Source organism: Abramis brama (assembly GCF_963993115.1).
Source record: "Abramis brama genome assembly, chromosome: 22".
Taxonomy (NCBI): domain Eukaryota; kingdom Metazoa; phylum Chordata; class Actinopteri; order Cypriniformes; family Leuciscidae; genus Abramis; species Abramis brama.
The window spans coordinates 30,144,806-30,160,288 of record NC_139984.1 but is presented as its reverse complement, the minus strand read 5'-3'; the positions used below and the strand labels follow the sequence as shown (position 1 = coordinate 30,160,288).

Genomic DNA, 15,483 nt, shown 5'->3' with positions numbered 1-15,483 from the left:
GCAATCACGGGGAAAATGAAAACAAATGTTACATGAGGAATCAGACAGGTTGCGTTTGCTCTGCGGTTTAACTGTTATTGCCGTTTGTTTACTGGTTTGACTGATGGAAATATTCCATTTCATTTTCTGCACCATGGGAAAATAGTGTAAATCTGTCGCTCTATCTGCCATCCATCCATCCATAGATCGTTCTGTCTATCTATCCATCCATCCATCCATCCATCCATAGATCATTCTGTCTATCCATCCATCTATCTATCCATCCATCCATCCGTTATCTATCTATCTATCCGTCCATCCGCTATCTGTTTATCTATCTATCTATCTATCGTTCTATCGTTCTAACAATCTTTCTATCTATCTATCTATCTATCTATCTATCTATCTATCTATCGTTCTAACAATCTCATTCTATCTATCTATCTATCTATCTATCTATCTATCTATCTATCTATCTATCTTTTTATCTATCTGTCTATTATTCTTTTTCTATCGTTCTATCTATCGTCTGTCTATCGTTCTAACAATCTATCGTTCTATCTATCATCTATCTATCGTTCTAACAATCTATCTATCTATCTATCTATCTATCTATCTATCTATCTATCTATCTATCTATCTATCTATCTGTCGTTCTGTCATTCTATCTGTCGTTTTATCTATGGTCTGTATCTATTGTTCTATCTATCGTTCTAACAATCTCATTCTATCTATCTATATATCTATCTATCTATCTATCTATCTTTCGTTCTATCGTTCTATCTATCTTTTTATCTATCTGTCTATTATACTCTTTCTATCGTTCTATCTATCGTCTGTCTATCGTTCTATCTATCGTCTATCGTTCTAACAATCTATCTATCTATTGTTCTATCTATCGTCTATCGTTCTAACAATCTATCTATCGTTCTATCTATCGTCTATCTATCGTTCTAACAATCTATCTATCTATCTATCTATCTATCTATCTATCTATCTATCTATCGTCTGTCTATCGTTCTATCTATCGTTTTATCTATGGTCTGTATCTATCGTTCTATCTATCTATCTATCTATCTGTCTATTCTCTTTCTATCATTCTATCTATCGTCTGTCTGTCGTTCTAACAATCTATCGTTCTATCTATCTATCATTATATCTATTGTTTTATCTCTTTGTAGAATGTGTGTGCATTAGCTAAAAAAAAAAAAAAGTGTAATTATTTTTAAAAAACTTTTTTCTGAGCCAAAGCCGCAGCATTTCTACCATTGTTGTCAGGTGTTATTGGTAATCTGCTATAGTTTCAGCTAATGGCCTGTTTCCCAGATAGAAAACCGCTTCTACGCAGGAAATCACTGGCGAAACCAGGTTTATCTGCAGAAACTCTGAAATGAAAACGCCTACAGAAGCCTCGACGCACTCCAAGGCCACGTTTGAGTCATAGGGAGTGTGTCATTGTGTTGCGCGCGTGACCTTGCGTGTGTGTGTACTGGTATCAGTGGGAAGCTCCTCTGCAGTGGGATGAAGTTTCCAGCATCTCACAGCTCATAATGGATAATCCTCTCAGATCATCCGGCATGCAGACTCCTCAATCCTCCCTCTGTGTTTTTCCAGCCACTTTCTCCAGCCCTCGGGCTTCTGTTTTAATGTGCCACTTAGCTTCTTTTTTTTCTTATTGCTTTATTTATTTATTTAGTGCTGGGTTTGATCCTCTGTCCCAGGGCTTGAGCAGGGCTTAGAAACTAATCCGAGAGCATGTCTACCTTTACACGCTTGCCGCTTGTGGTGCACACTTCTCAAAAACCCTCTGTTGAAGTCGGCATTAAATCAAAATGGACCCTATTTCCTTTCTTGATGCACATTCCTGGTCTTATTGTGAACGATTTATCAATGCTGGTCATTTTAAATATAGCCGTTCCTATAGCCAAGGTCATTGGTTTGATTCTCAGCAAATGCAAGAACTTACAAAATATAAACTGTACCTTCAATGCAATTCAAGTTGCTTTGGATAAAAGTATCTGGCAAATGCATAAACGTAAATGCTAATGCAAAAGTGCAATTGTAAATAATCTTTAAACAGTGCCCATTATATTTTATTCTTTGGTGTGTAATGTGAGTTTCAGTTCATTTTTGTGACGCTCTCCAGTTCACGAAAACCAAGACGGCAGAAAGTGCTTCTTGTTGGTTTTCTCTATTTTACAAATGCACAACGTTTTGTTGTTATTGTGAGAGCATGTCTACCTTTACACGCTTGCTGAGAATCCCAAGCGCCCTCTGTTGAAGTCGGCATGAAATCAAAATGGACCCTATTTCCTTTTTTAATGCACTTTGCTGGTCTTATTGTGAACGATTTATTTACATTTACATTTATGCATTTAGCAGATGCTTTTATCCAAAGCGACTTACATTGCATTTCAAGGTACACATTTACATTCTTATCAGTTCTAGCTTTCCCTGGGAATCGAAACCATGACCTTGGCATTGCAAGCGCCAACGCTCTACTGCATGAGCTATAGGAAAGTCATTTTATTTATTTATTTTAAATATAGGCGTTCCTACAGCTCAAATGGTAGAGCTTGTCGTCTAGGTCATTGGTTTGATTCTCAGAACTTACAAAATGTAAACTGTACCTTCAATGCAATGCAAGTTGCTTTGGATAAAAGCATCTGTAAAGCATCATAAACGTAAATGCTAATGCAAAAGTTTCTTTAGTGTGTAATGTTTAGGTCTACCTGCTTCTTGTTTGTTTTCTTTATTGTACAAATGCACAACGTTTTGTTGTTATTGCGAGTTTGCACAAATTAAAATAGTTTCGAATGAGGTATTACTCTTATCTGTATGACTAAAATGACGGAGTATTTTACGTTGTTTCCACTGTTATCAGAAAAAAGTGTGAGTGATTGCGCCGGCGCCTCCATGTCATGCAGTAAACAGAAACGCACTAGTACTTCAGCTTCCACACTCCACACAAACACTTGGATATGCGCCTTATAATAGCGCACATTTATCTAGGTTAACGTTAGAGAGAGCGGCAAAGTTGCTACTACTTACATGTTTCAAATGATAAGCCATATTTGAGGTATCCAATTGTGGAATCGAATACTTGAGGTCAGGAATTGGATACTTCTATAACATTTAAATTTTGATTCCTTTGTGAGCATTTCAATATGACTTTAAACCATTCAAAGCATGAGACGACTCCAAAGCGTGCGCACAGAAAAAGTGATTTTAAACCATTCAAGCGCGATTCGACTGAAGGCATGTGTAACTATATTGTGCAGCTCTTAAAGTGACAGCAGCCTAATATTCCTGCTGCCGTCTCTATAATAACACTGATCAAACAACAACAGAGAAAATTCACTCGTTTTACACTGAATAACTTCTGTAACTATATTTGTAATGTATTTTATTTATAAAGTGCAGTGCTATTTTACATTTCATTACAGTTTCTGTACCTGAATAACTGAAAATCTTAAAACACTGTTTATTTCAATCGTTTCTTTGTTCAGTTGTGTCTATTTGTTAGTGTTTTACATGTCTTTAATAATGCTTAAAATTGATATTAGTTATTATAGGCTTATAGTTTATTTTTATTTTTTTGGAATCGAAATTAGAAATAGATAAGAATCAGAATCGATAAGCAGAATTGAAAATTGAATCGTTAATATTCAAATGATACCCAACCCTAATTGTAGTCTTGAGTTTTCTTCCGGGAACGAACACGTCACAATATTCCTCATTTAAATAATTCATACGCAGAATAAAGGGGCGGGGCCTGATTGAGTTAGTTAGTAGTGTGTTGAAACTGGCGGTTATGGTAAGGGGCGGGACATTTCCAAAACACACTCGAAGAGCTTGACCAATCACAACACACCGGTCCAGCCGACCAATCAGAGCACAGTGCGCTTTTCAGAAGGAGGGGCTTCAGAGAGACAGGAAGTAAACAGAGCGTTACTGACAGACTGGGAAGAGAGGAGCTGCAGCAATGGAGAATATGAGGAAAATAATGAACAATCAAGCAGGAAAACCTGTTCCTAGTAGAGCCTGAAAACAACATCAAGATATAGATCCTTTTTAAAGAAATTGTTGTCCGACAAATGACAATTAACACTTTTTTTTACTCGCCCTCATTTAGTTGCTTACCTGTATGCTCTTATTTTTTTGTGTTGAAGAAACAGTGACAGAACAGAAACAACAGACTGAAATTCAAGTCGTTTTTCATTGACGACCATCAAACCTGGCTTTTTTGAGTCTAAATACAGATGCTAATGCCATTTCAGAGCTTTAGCGGAGGAGAACAATAAGGTCTCTTAAGCTCAGTCGAGGAGTGTTGTAAGTGTCCTCACTGCGCTCATAAAAGTCTCGTTCTAAGCATATGTTGCCTTTATCGTAACGTCTGTAGCCCTATGATTTCTTGGGCACCATTCCAGCTCTCTGCAGGTTACAAGACACCGGAGTGTCCCGAAATAGCCGGACCTCAATCAAAACGGCAGATTTGATCTGACTGAAGGACACTCTCTCAAAGGCACACATCAAACGGCCACGGATCTTAAAGCTGTTTGCCCGTTTAAGAACGGTACTTCTTAAATCCCGGTTCCTCAAACCCCAAACTTGCAGACTGAAGCCTAGTCTTTTTTCCCTCCATAGCTCATGCATGACGAAGGAGGTCTGAAAATAAACTCTGGTGGGCTGTCAAGTGATGTGTGACAAATATTTAAAAAAATACTTTCAAGGATACAAATTCTCACTTTGATTTTTCTTGGGATTAAAATATGCAGCCTCTCCGTTGAGACGGCGTTAGCGAGGGTTTCTTGGCAGGGATGGTTGGTGGTCATGAAATTCATCCAAATTACTAAACATCCCGTTTCTTTTTTCCTCTCTTTTTTTCCCAGAATATGCAGAAAATATTGGTGACGGCAAGAGCGAGGAGTTTAAGGAAAGTGAGCAGAAGAGGATTATGGAACTACTTGAGACTTTCTAAAAATCCGTCTGGAGCTCGATGTGTTTTTTTGTAGCATTTTTCCGTGTTATGGTTGACGACTATGTGATTATGTGGATTTTAACTTTCGTCGTCATCCTGTCCTGACTTCTTTAAAGAAGCTGAGAAGGAAAAATCAGATTTTTAACATTTGCCGGGCTGATTGTATCCCGACAGATTGGATATTGCTATTGTATCTGTTGATATCTGACACTTTTTGTTTATAGTTGTTTTTTGGGTTTTTTTAAGGATGGATATTTTGTGTCAGAACAACTTAAATTTTCTTGTAATAAAAGTTTGTGCTTTGGTTTCTTGGTGCTGTTTTCTTTGCTAGATTTCATACATCACCTTTCACAAGACTTAATGACTCATTGGACCAGTTCAGGCAGGGAACAACTCTGGTGCTGAAACATCATTTAGGAAAATGTAATGTTTATGACTCTTTTCTCCACTCCAGCACTCCTGCGGTAAGCTAATTAAGCGAAGAATTCGATGTTTTCAGTCTTTTGTTTATCACTTGATCATTTAGGTCTCTTTATATGGATCTAGGGGCCAAAAAAAAGAATAATTCTGGTGGATTTTACTGGCCATGAAACTGTATGTTTTTCTATTTTCTCATTATATCGGCATTTTCTAATTTTCTTTATTCTCTTATTTTAGTTTCAGTGGGGAATGTCTCACCACATGGAGTTCTGGATTTCCAAAAAAAAATCATATTTGGCTTCTTAATACCTAAGCCAATCTTCTGAAGGTACATTTCAGGGTTCCCACATTTGACTAATACATTTTCATGATTTTTCTATGATGTTTCCAATTGGTTGTGAGTTACTGGATAAACCTATTAAATTAGGGATGCATGATACACATATATACGCACACACACACACACACACAGAGATGTGTATATATATATATATATATATATACACACACACACACACACACACACACACATATATATATATATATACACACACACACACACACACACACATATATATATATATATATATATATATATATATATATATATATACCTTTCAAAAATTCTTTATATTTGAAAGGTGAAAACATCTATCTATCTATCTATCTATATATATATATATATATATATATATATATGTGTGTGTTTTCACCTTTCAAATATAAAGAATTATCAGTTATACTATCGGTACTGGCCAACTTTTTTTATATCGGCGCATCCCTATTTTAAATTATTTTCGATTCTGACCGATTTGCTACTGAATCTCTTGAAACAATTTGTTTCTGTTTGCTGAAATAATTTTTTTTATAATAGAGTATTACTTGGTGATTTGGTGAGTTTTAATTTTCCTAATATTCTCAGATTTTTCCTGACTCTGGGAACCCTGAAATGTTGTTAGAAGATGTGTAACATACAGTATATAAAATTGCTAGTGCCATGCTTTACTGTTTGAGCTACAGGAATATTTAATATATAAATGTATATGGCACAAAACATTGCATATATATATATATTATATATATGTATGTTGCAGTTGTTAAGTGTCAATTTCCGTGCTGTAGATTTGATCTTTCTCTTTCCATTAGAGGAATTGGCTGCTGTGATTCTAATGGCCATTAATTAGATGTTTGTCCAGTGGCGATGAGCCAGAGATTCAAAATCCCTTGCTAATAGCAGGCTTGCTGAGCTAGCGTGAAGATGCTACAACTCTCTCTCATTTTCTAACCTCTCTTACATCCCCTTGTTAATTTACAATCCCTGCCTCTCTCTCTCTCTCCCGCGGGGGTTAGCGTATGTATCGCGGCGGCCAGGGAAACGTTCTGCCGTATAGAGACAGTTTGCTTACTAAGCTCTCCTTCGGTACGGACAGTCTTCAGCTGAAGGTTGAGAATGATTGTTAAAGCTCTAAAGCCAAATTTAATCAATCCAGAGGAGTTCTTCGACAGGGCGAACGGGGGGCCATTACGTTGGATTTATGCTCACTGGAGGGCCACCGCTTTAACACAGACATTATGAAGGGAAATTATTATTGTAGTAACAAAAACATCTCGTGTGGCTCCGGGGCCTTGATGAATCGGCTTCGTTTGACGTGGCGCTGCATTTCTCCAGCTAATTAAGTGCCTCAGTCTCATTACAGCTGCACTTTATCAGACATCGACAGCTCGAGGCCCCTGTGGTCATCGCTCGCCGTATCCGGCTTCCAAGCGCTCCTACAGTCAAAACAAAAACCATTCACACAGATATCATTTTATTTTATTTTACTAGTGGGTGCAGGACACTATGTGAGGATAGCAAAATAAAGTAAACTGTGACGTATTATACCCAAAAATTCTTCATACAGTGACTACCAGTAACATATTTGGGACCAAAAATTCTTCAGACACTTTGACCTGATCATGTTTTGCTGAAGTGTGTTTTCTTTAATTGCTAATGCTCTTTTTACACACAGACTGAACAAAATGAAGCATTTCTGATTGTTTGATCTAAACTGGTATTATGTAATTGTGTAGTTAAATTTAACAGCTGACAGATATTCATCATAATTCATCAGTGAGACAGTCTAACAGAAGGATGGACAAAACCAGTGAAATATCAACTGATTTCATAACTCGTATTTTATTACCATTTTCTAAACCATGGCGAATAAACTGCAATAATGTGAGAAATGTCTGAATACATTTTTGTTTGACTGTACATGCACCAGTTGAACCAGTCAAAGGCCCTTGTTTTCCGGCCCGTTGTCGTTTTCCGTGATAACTCCCTGTCCTTTATCCCCGGGACAAGTGCACAAGAGTCATTATCTCTTCGACTCTTTCTCCGCACGTTCTCTTTTGTTTATCCATCGGCCTTGTCCTCGGAGGAGCTCCACTTTTCCCCGCTCCCGGCTGATGCTCCTGGCATATTAAATATTCTCTGGCTGTCCTTTCCGTGCTTCTATTGGCGTAGCACAGCTTTATTTGTGAGATCTCTGTATTTCCCGCGTCTCTGGAGGTCAGTGATTTCCCGCTAGTTCTCGCTGTTACCAGGGAGATGGTTTTCAGAGAGAGGGTGGCGTAAATACTGTAGAGGAATCCCGACAATTGGAGGAGGTGATGTGCGACAGTTACCCATCTGTTGAATTGTACATCATGATGGATAGTGTGTGCTGAGAACATTATTGATGCCTCTCTGCCAGCGCAACTAACTTGCAATGCAAATGAGCGGTAAGTAGAGAACAGGGCGAGCGCCTGGCGCGCTTCAAGGACATGCTCATTACCGTAGCCAAGCTTGTCGCTAGCAAATGCCAATCACTTTCGTCTGGTTGGTTTGCCGAGGCCGCAACGACTCACGCAGAGCAACATCTGCTTCCACCCTCCCTTCCTCTGAAATCACCCATATAAAACTTGGGATCGTTATTTGCATTTTGAATTGACGGGAAGGGCAGGTATCCCAGCACGCATCTCTTATCAGTGATTATGACACCGGCGCGCTAACGGTGATTCAACAGCAATTTCACAGCCCAGAGAGCTCGGAATAATTGTCTTTTTATGAGTGATTGAGTTGAGCTCGGTGAGCGCTGATTTTCACCTCTTTGCATCGGCTAAATTGATACGAACCTGTGGCGGGAATGTTCTTTTATTTCCACTTTATAGTCGCAGTATTGTGCAGGTCACAGGGAAAGGTTGGATTGAGTCTGTAAGAAGTCAGTAAGAATTTGATAGTAGGCCTAGCATTCCCTAAGTATTTATCTCCCAAAAAAACATGTAAAATGATTTTTATCTTTACAAAAAGTAGTGGAGGTGTCAAGGTGCTTCCTATATTCTATATAGTATTGTTTACCATATTCATAGGCTATACAGCTGTACTGTACTTTCATATATATGTATATATATATATATATATATATATATGGTACACATAGTATCCAAAAGCCATATGTTTTAAGATAATGTCATGTTGTGAAGGCATGAAAACCACTGGCCTTTTTAGTCACATTCAGCTGTCAAACTTCTGGGTTTAAATGTCATGAATGCATTTTGTTTTTCTCACAATCCTTAAAGAGAAAATAAAAAAAATCACTGTTGTGCATTTTTACTTGAGTAAAAGTTTGGTATAACTAAATATTCTTTACGTATTAAATTTGTGTTAAGTATTGAGTTTAAACAGCCTTTACATCATTGATGTTCAGAACAGCATACTACTCTAATTTTTCTGTGTACAATACATTATATGCAATTGTTTGTGCATTTTCATCTTTTTCACTGTGATTATTGTGTTCCACAATGCAATATACTTTACTTCACCTTCCATTTTCAGGCTGGTGAAAGGCCTAGAGGTAATGTTTTTTCATTATTTAATTACTCATTCAATCAGTAATATGATATTTGACTTTTTGCATTTAACATGCAGTGATTATTATAGTTAGTTGATAGTTATAACAATGTAATGTTTGTAAAATGTAGATGTATTAAAGATATGCACAATTGCACAACGTAAATGAACGGTAAGTTTGCACAAAAATAATTTACTCATCCTCATGTCATTTCAAATATATGCCTCTCTGAGATATTATCATCTTTTGTGAGGAACAACAAATATACAGGCTTTGAAGTGGAACAACATAAAGTTAGTTGATGATGACATTTTCATTTTTAGGTGAACCATTCCTTTTATCTGACTAATTACTTAATCAGCCAGTCAGGCACAGGTCCTCTACCCAGATTAATCATCCTTCCACTAAACATCATGAGGTAGTGCAATAAGTTCAAAACGCATACGACTTGTTGGACAACACTTGTTTGAAATGTTTATCATTCCATATTAAATATTGTTTAACACAATATGTTTATAAAATAGGCAGCAGCCTATTCAGTAATAGAATGTGGAGTAAGCAGCAGCAGTTGTGCTCAGTCCAAGATACAGAAAAATGGCTTGTTCTAGCCATAGTGCCTGGATATTGAACATTCAATAAGTTACATTTACCTCAGAAACATTTTCAACTGGAATTTTACCGCCACCAGCGATGACCGTTGATTTTTGACCGTTTGCGCGATGCTTCACTGTAAAAAATCTCTTCGTAATATTATTCCGCCTGATTGAAATTGCCTAATGACAGCCGCCGCACTCCCATTCCTGGTGCTGCATCCCTCCGCCGCGTTGGTTAGATCCGGGGAGTTTCTCTTCGCGGAGAATCAAATCGCATCAGTGGGCGACTGCAAACACACACAGCCTCCTCTCATCCTCTCCTGCCGCTGCCACCAGGGACAAAAACCACCAGTAAACACTCACCACACCTGGATCTATCTCTTAAAGCCGTATATTTTCACCTGATGTGAGAGAGTGTTTTACAGGGAGCAGTGATGGGCGCGTTTGGAGTGATTCTGAGGAGTTTACATTGTATGGGACTCTATATCCAACTTAGTGCCAGTCTCAGACAAGCTGGAAGCGACGACGTGGAGAACCACATCTCCAGTAACGGTAAGATTTGTGGGATCGACCCGGTTCTATACTCGAAGATTCTCGGGTTTGAGGTTCGTAACGGGTGTAATTTGAAGCCGAAACGCGCGCAAACGGAACAATGATGGAGATGCGCAGAGCAGTTCATCTCAGACCAGACCACACAACTGCACTGTGGTTATTGACAGGTGGTACCATGGTATTTGATGGTGATATCATGGTGCTGGATAATTACCTTATATACCATAGTACTTTAAGGTACAACTTCAACGAATATCGTGCTATTGCCATCATTGGTATTAGGTGGTAATTGCTTGGTAGGCTACTGTGTAACATATTCATATAGGCTACAAAGGTCCTTTAAGGTATTTCAAACAATACCATTATATATTGTAGGCTACTAATCCAAAATATGGTATTATCATAGTTAAAATATGGTGTTTCCATTCTGTGGCTTTTTAACCAAAGTCCAGTGGCTGTTCTGTTTCACTAATGGTGTTAAATGTTGATCTATCCTGTGGCACTGAATGGTTACTGTATTTATATCCAAAAATACCATGGTAGCCTATAAGCTTTATGGTAATGTCCAGAAATATCATTCTGTGGCTTTTGAACCTGAACCTTTGAAAAAAAAAAAGTACTATGGGTCAACGATGATAATAGTGTTTTAAAGGCAATGTTTATTTGGTTTTAGGTGTTTTAAAGAATGCCATTGTATTGTTATAGTAGTGTCTGTGAAAAGATGGTTTGAAATTTGGTGGTAATTTTTAACCTTGATGGTATAAGATGTTGGTTAATAATCATACCTTCATATTGTTTTCACTTATTTTATGTGTTATACCATTGAACTGCTTTGCATTGCTTTCATAGTGAACTTAAAATGTCTTCCTTTTTAGCCAAATTAAGTTGCATGTGACTTCAAAAATAGGCCTATTTCTTATTTGCATCAGAAAAAGAACTAGAAAAAAAAAATCATTAGCCTATGTGCATTTCTAGACTCACATTTTTTGTTCCATAGTGACTGGATATCGAACATTCTTCAAACTATAGTATATGCATTGGGAAATGGAATGGATATTTCATATTCTGTATTCATTTAAGAAGTTTTTTTCAATTGCACGAACAATAGATGACTAATGCAATGAATAAAGCAGTGCTGATGAACCAAGGCATGCATCATGCTGATGAAAGAGTTCACACGCTGAATTGTGGGTCGCTCACCATGAAATTAAAGGGCAGAATGTGATCAGAGCTGATATTCATGAGGAATATTAAGAGGGCCGATGTAGTAGGATCGGGAAACTGATCTGAATGTGCACTGGTGACATGGAGGCCTGGACTTTTGTATGATCTTAGGATGGATTTATAGTGGACGAATGGCAAGATCAGACTGCACTGGAATACAACTAAGACTTCAAATAGTTTTATGGAAAGATTAGGATCATTATTTGTTGATTCACCCAAGTGTTCATGGGTAGATATGAATTAAGGCCCATTTAGTCTTATGGTTTTCTTCTCATGAAGGATTGTTTGTCTAGAAAATAGTCATAATGCAAAACAATAGACTCCATTTTCTTAATGCAAAATAAAACTGCATTGTTTTTCCCTTCTGACTGGCCATGTTTTGGTGAGATTCACCCAATTAGCTCGACCTGATTGTGCTATTGTTCATTTGTGGTCTCAAACAGAACTGGTTCCAGCGTCTCTGGAGTGATGGACAGCTTACCGTGCTCGTGTTCAATACCTGTGCGTTAGTTCCCCTGCCGCTGGGAATGCCGTGGCCTGCGGTAACGAGGCTTAATTAATGTCAACAACATCTTAAAACCTCTGTTTTCCTCTGACCTCACAGTAATGAAACAAAGAGCGCAGACCTCGCCGCAGAGCAGCACACATCAGATGAATAGCAATAGCGGAAAGAGGAATCTCATTTTCTACGCCAATAGAGTTTTAATACACACACACACACACACACACACACAGTGTTTCTAAACATCCGGTTGTCCTTCGACTGTCTTCTGCTGGAGTCATGGCTGTGCTGCCTGTCCTCAAGATGTGGTAGTCAACATGAATTCAATATTCACTTGTGTAAAATACACGACAACGCCTCCTGGTCTTATAAAAATCAAGTGCCGTTCTTTCCTTTTTTTCTAAATCCTCGTTGACTGTCTTGTTTTGGATTGTGAATGTGGTTTCATGTTGATTTTAAGCATTCATTTTTCAAAGTTTGATTGGTGGATCTAAAGATCCTCAAAGTTCATCAGAAAAGTTTTTTATGTACTTTATTTATTTTTTTGTGTTCTTTTAGACCTTTTCTATTGATTGGCGGATACGATTCTGATGATCGGTGAATCATAAGATCAAGATCCTCAAAAAACAAATAAATTCTTCAGAATTTATTTATTTAGTCATTTATTAAAATTTATATTACATTCTTTATTGATTTTCTTTTTTTCTTTTTTTTGGGTTTTAAGCATTTATCTTTCAAAAGGGTTGATCTGTGAATCATACAATCCTCAAAAACTAACAAATTCTTCAGAATATTTATTTATTATACATTATTTTTTATTAATTATCTTTTTGTTTATTTTTATATTTTGTGGTTTTCCAGCATTGATCTTTCAAAGGGTTTGAATATTTTCAGAATATTTTCTTTTATTTTGTTGATTTTTTGGGGTATTTTTGTTTATGCTTGTTTTTATTTTTTTCAGACTTTAACCATTGATCTTTCAAAGAGGTTGACTTGTGAATCATAATATCCTTAAAAACAAATCAATTCTGTTTAGAATATTATTTATTCTTTTACTTAATTACATTAATTTTACATTATTTATTGATTATTTCCATGTTTTTTTTTGTGGTTTGCCAGACTTTAAGACTTGATCTTTCAAAGAGTTTGATTGGTGAATCATAAGATCCTCAAAAATGTTAATTAATTAATTATTTATTTAATGAATTTTTTGTACTTTTTCCAGACTACAGGTAGATAATGCAGGTTTAGACTAAGGTGTGTATTGAGTGGGAATCTCTCTAGGCTGGTCAGGGATCAGTATTTTGTCTTTGGCCGTTCAGCGGTCTCACAGTGACCCGTTGATTCATCTCAGCTCCTCTAATTCTCTGTGGAGCGCTGTGTTTCTCCTCTCAGTGTGTGTCCGGGTGAAGCGCTTGATCGTGATGTGCTACAGAAGATCAAGGCCCAGCGAGGATGGAGAAAGTCATTTTGTTAAAAGCTGTGAGACTGTTGGAGATTGTCTTCTCATAGATGCTTAAAGGCAGAATATAGGCGATGTTTTTCATAAACACGTTTGAAACTCTCTTCAGATCCTGAAAGCAATCTATAATAGAAGTGGTCTAAACATTAGAAAAATGCACATATAACTTCCATGAGAGTCTCAGGTCCAAAAAACGTTCGTCCAATCATTGCATTCGGCCTGTGACGTTCAACTCGGAGCTGTTCACGTCCTCAGATGCTCTTCTATGGTCAAGTCAATTAACTTTTATTTATGTAGCGCTCTATACAATGCAGATTGTATCGAAGCAGCTTTACAGTAATAACAGGAAAAATATTCAGTGATGTAAACAGAGTTTATTTCAGCTGTACAGCGGACAGTGTGTCAACACTATCAACGGTGAAATGAATCTGCAGCAGTCAGGTGGACAGGTCAGAGCTCTTCAAGTTGTTTGTGTTATTATTATTGTAATGTTTTGTGCTTTGAGATATGAGGTAGTCTAAAGCCGTGTGTTCATGTGTTTTGAAGGAGACGTGGTTTTGGAGACGCTCTGAAGGGACGGTGGGATCTTATGCTTTCAAAGCCAGTTCGCTATCGCTAACCTCTCTGAAACTGCCTTCCCTACCTTTAAATGTGTGATACTGTTGCTTAGTTAAAAGTTGCTATTATGACATTATTGTTCTGTTTGTGTAACTGAAATACAAATGTAAATCTAAAGAGAAAAAAAAAATGTTTAGGCCATTTTTCACACCAAAATTAGAAGAAAAACATATATATATATGCATAAAAATTAAGACTTTTTTTCCCCAACCATTAATATTTTTGCATTCTTTTAATGACCAATGATTTTTTTTATAACAAATGAATCATGCTGTCTGGGCAAAGTGAGTTATTTTATTTTTTATCATTATTATTTTTGAAAACAAAATCAGCATGGATTAAATTTAGTGCCGCAAATACCACAACAATGTGTACTTACAAATGTGCTTTACAAATATTAATGGGATATTTTTTGTGGGGGGTGTGGACAAATCGTAATAAAACATATTTTTCTTTTCTTTTTATTTTGGCATGAAATATGACCCTGAGATTTCTTGACACTTTTTATGAGATTTACCCTCAATTTTGAATCTATGATGTCTTTATTGTGTCAGATGTAGTCTTCTACGTCACAATTGTTTATATATATATATATATATATATATAATGAACACAAAGCTGGCCTGTGTGTGTATGAGTTAAACCTCTGCAGTTCATGTCCATTGGTGTTTTTAACAAGTTTATTACTGGTTTGTTTGCTCTGAAGAAACAGCTGCAGTCAGCAACACTAATAAGCATCAGCAGTGATGTGTTCAAGAGGACACACACACACACACACACACACACACACATACACACATACACACACTTCATTTCTCCAGCCATCACTCAAAACAATGACCACTGACATCACCTGCCGCTCTGGCGGGTTGTTCTTCATCGGATGGCGCTTGTTTCGATGCTCGTTCAGTCTTTTCCGCTGCGTTCCACACGTCTGAACAACTCTTGAGTGGATTTTACACCTCACACACAGTTTACCTCTGGAAAATATGCTAGGAAGATTTGTATGTAGAACATGGGCATGTAAATAATCATGGAGCTTAATTTATTGTCTTATAATACATTTAACTGTGTGTTTCCAGTTGAGGTGCATTATAGTGTCATAATATCCATTTTATAATGACTGTACCTTGATCATTTAAGGCTTCTGGACACATTTTAGGTGCTGTCATGTAAAATTACAGCATTTAATGTGACTGTAAACATTTATTTTTAGAGCTCAGCCAATCAGACTGAAGCTCTAAGTCACATGACCAACTCTACCTATAATATTGTATTTT

At 37.0% G+C, this 15,483-nt stretch overlaps 3 protein-coding genes across 3 annotated transcripts in view; all 3 read left to right on the top strand.

Moving 5' to 3' along the window:
* ctnnbl1 (catenin, beta like 1) overlaps nucleotides 1–5,265 on the top strand; it is a 54,511-nt gene extending 49,246 nt beyond the window's left edge. The window contains exon 16 of the mRNA XM_084098313.1: nucleotides 4,872–5,265. Coding sequence (XP_083954439.1) covers nucleotides 4,872–4,960 — 89 coding nt within the window. The 3' untranslated portion in view covers nucleotides 4,961–5,265. The remainder of the gene's footprint in view (nucleotides 1–4,871) is intronic.
* LOC311072984 (uncharacterized protein) overlaps nucleotides 1–15,483 on the top strand; it is a 1,552,487-nt gene that overhangs the window by 1,443,384 nt on the left and 93,620 nt on the right. The window lies entirely within an intron of this gene.
* vstm2la (V-set and transmembrane domain containing 2 like a) overlaps nucleotides 10,139–15,483 on the top strand; it is a 59,316-nt gene continuing 53,971 nt past the window's right edge. The window contains exon 1 of the mRNA XM_084100033.1: nucleotides 10,139–10,397. Within this exon, the coding sequence (XP_083956159.1) occupies nucleotides 10,280–10,397 (118 nt within the window). The 5' untranslated portion in view covers nucleotides 10,139–10,279. The remainder of the gene's footprint in view (nucleotides 10,398–15,483) is intronic.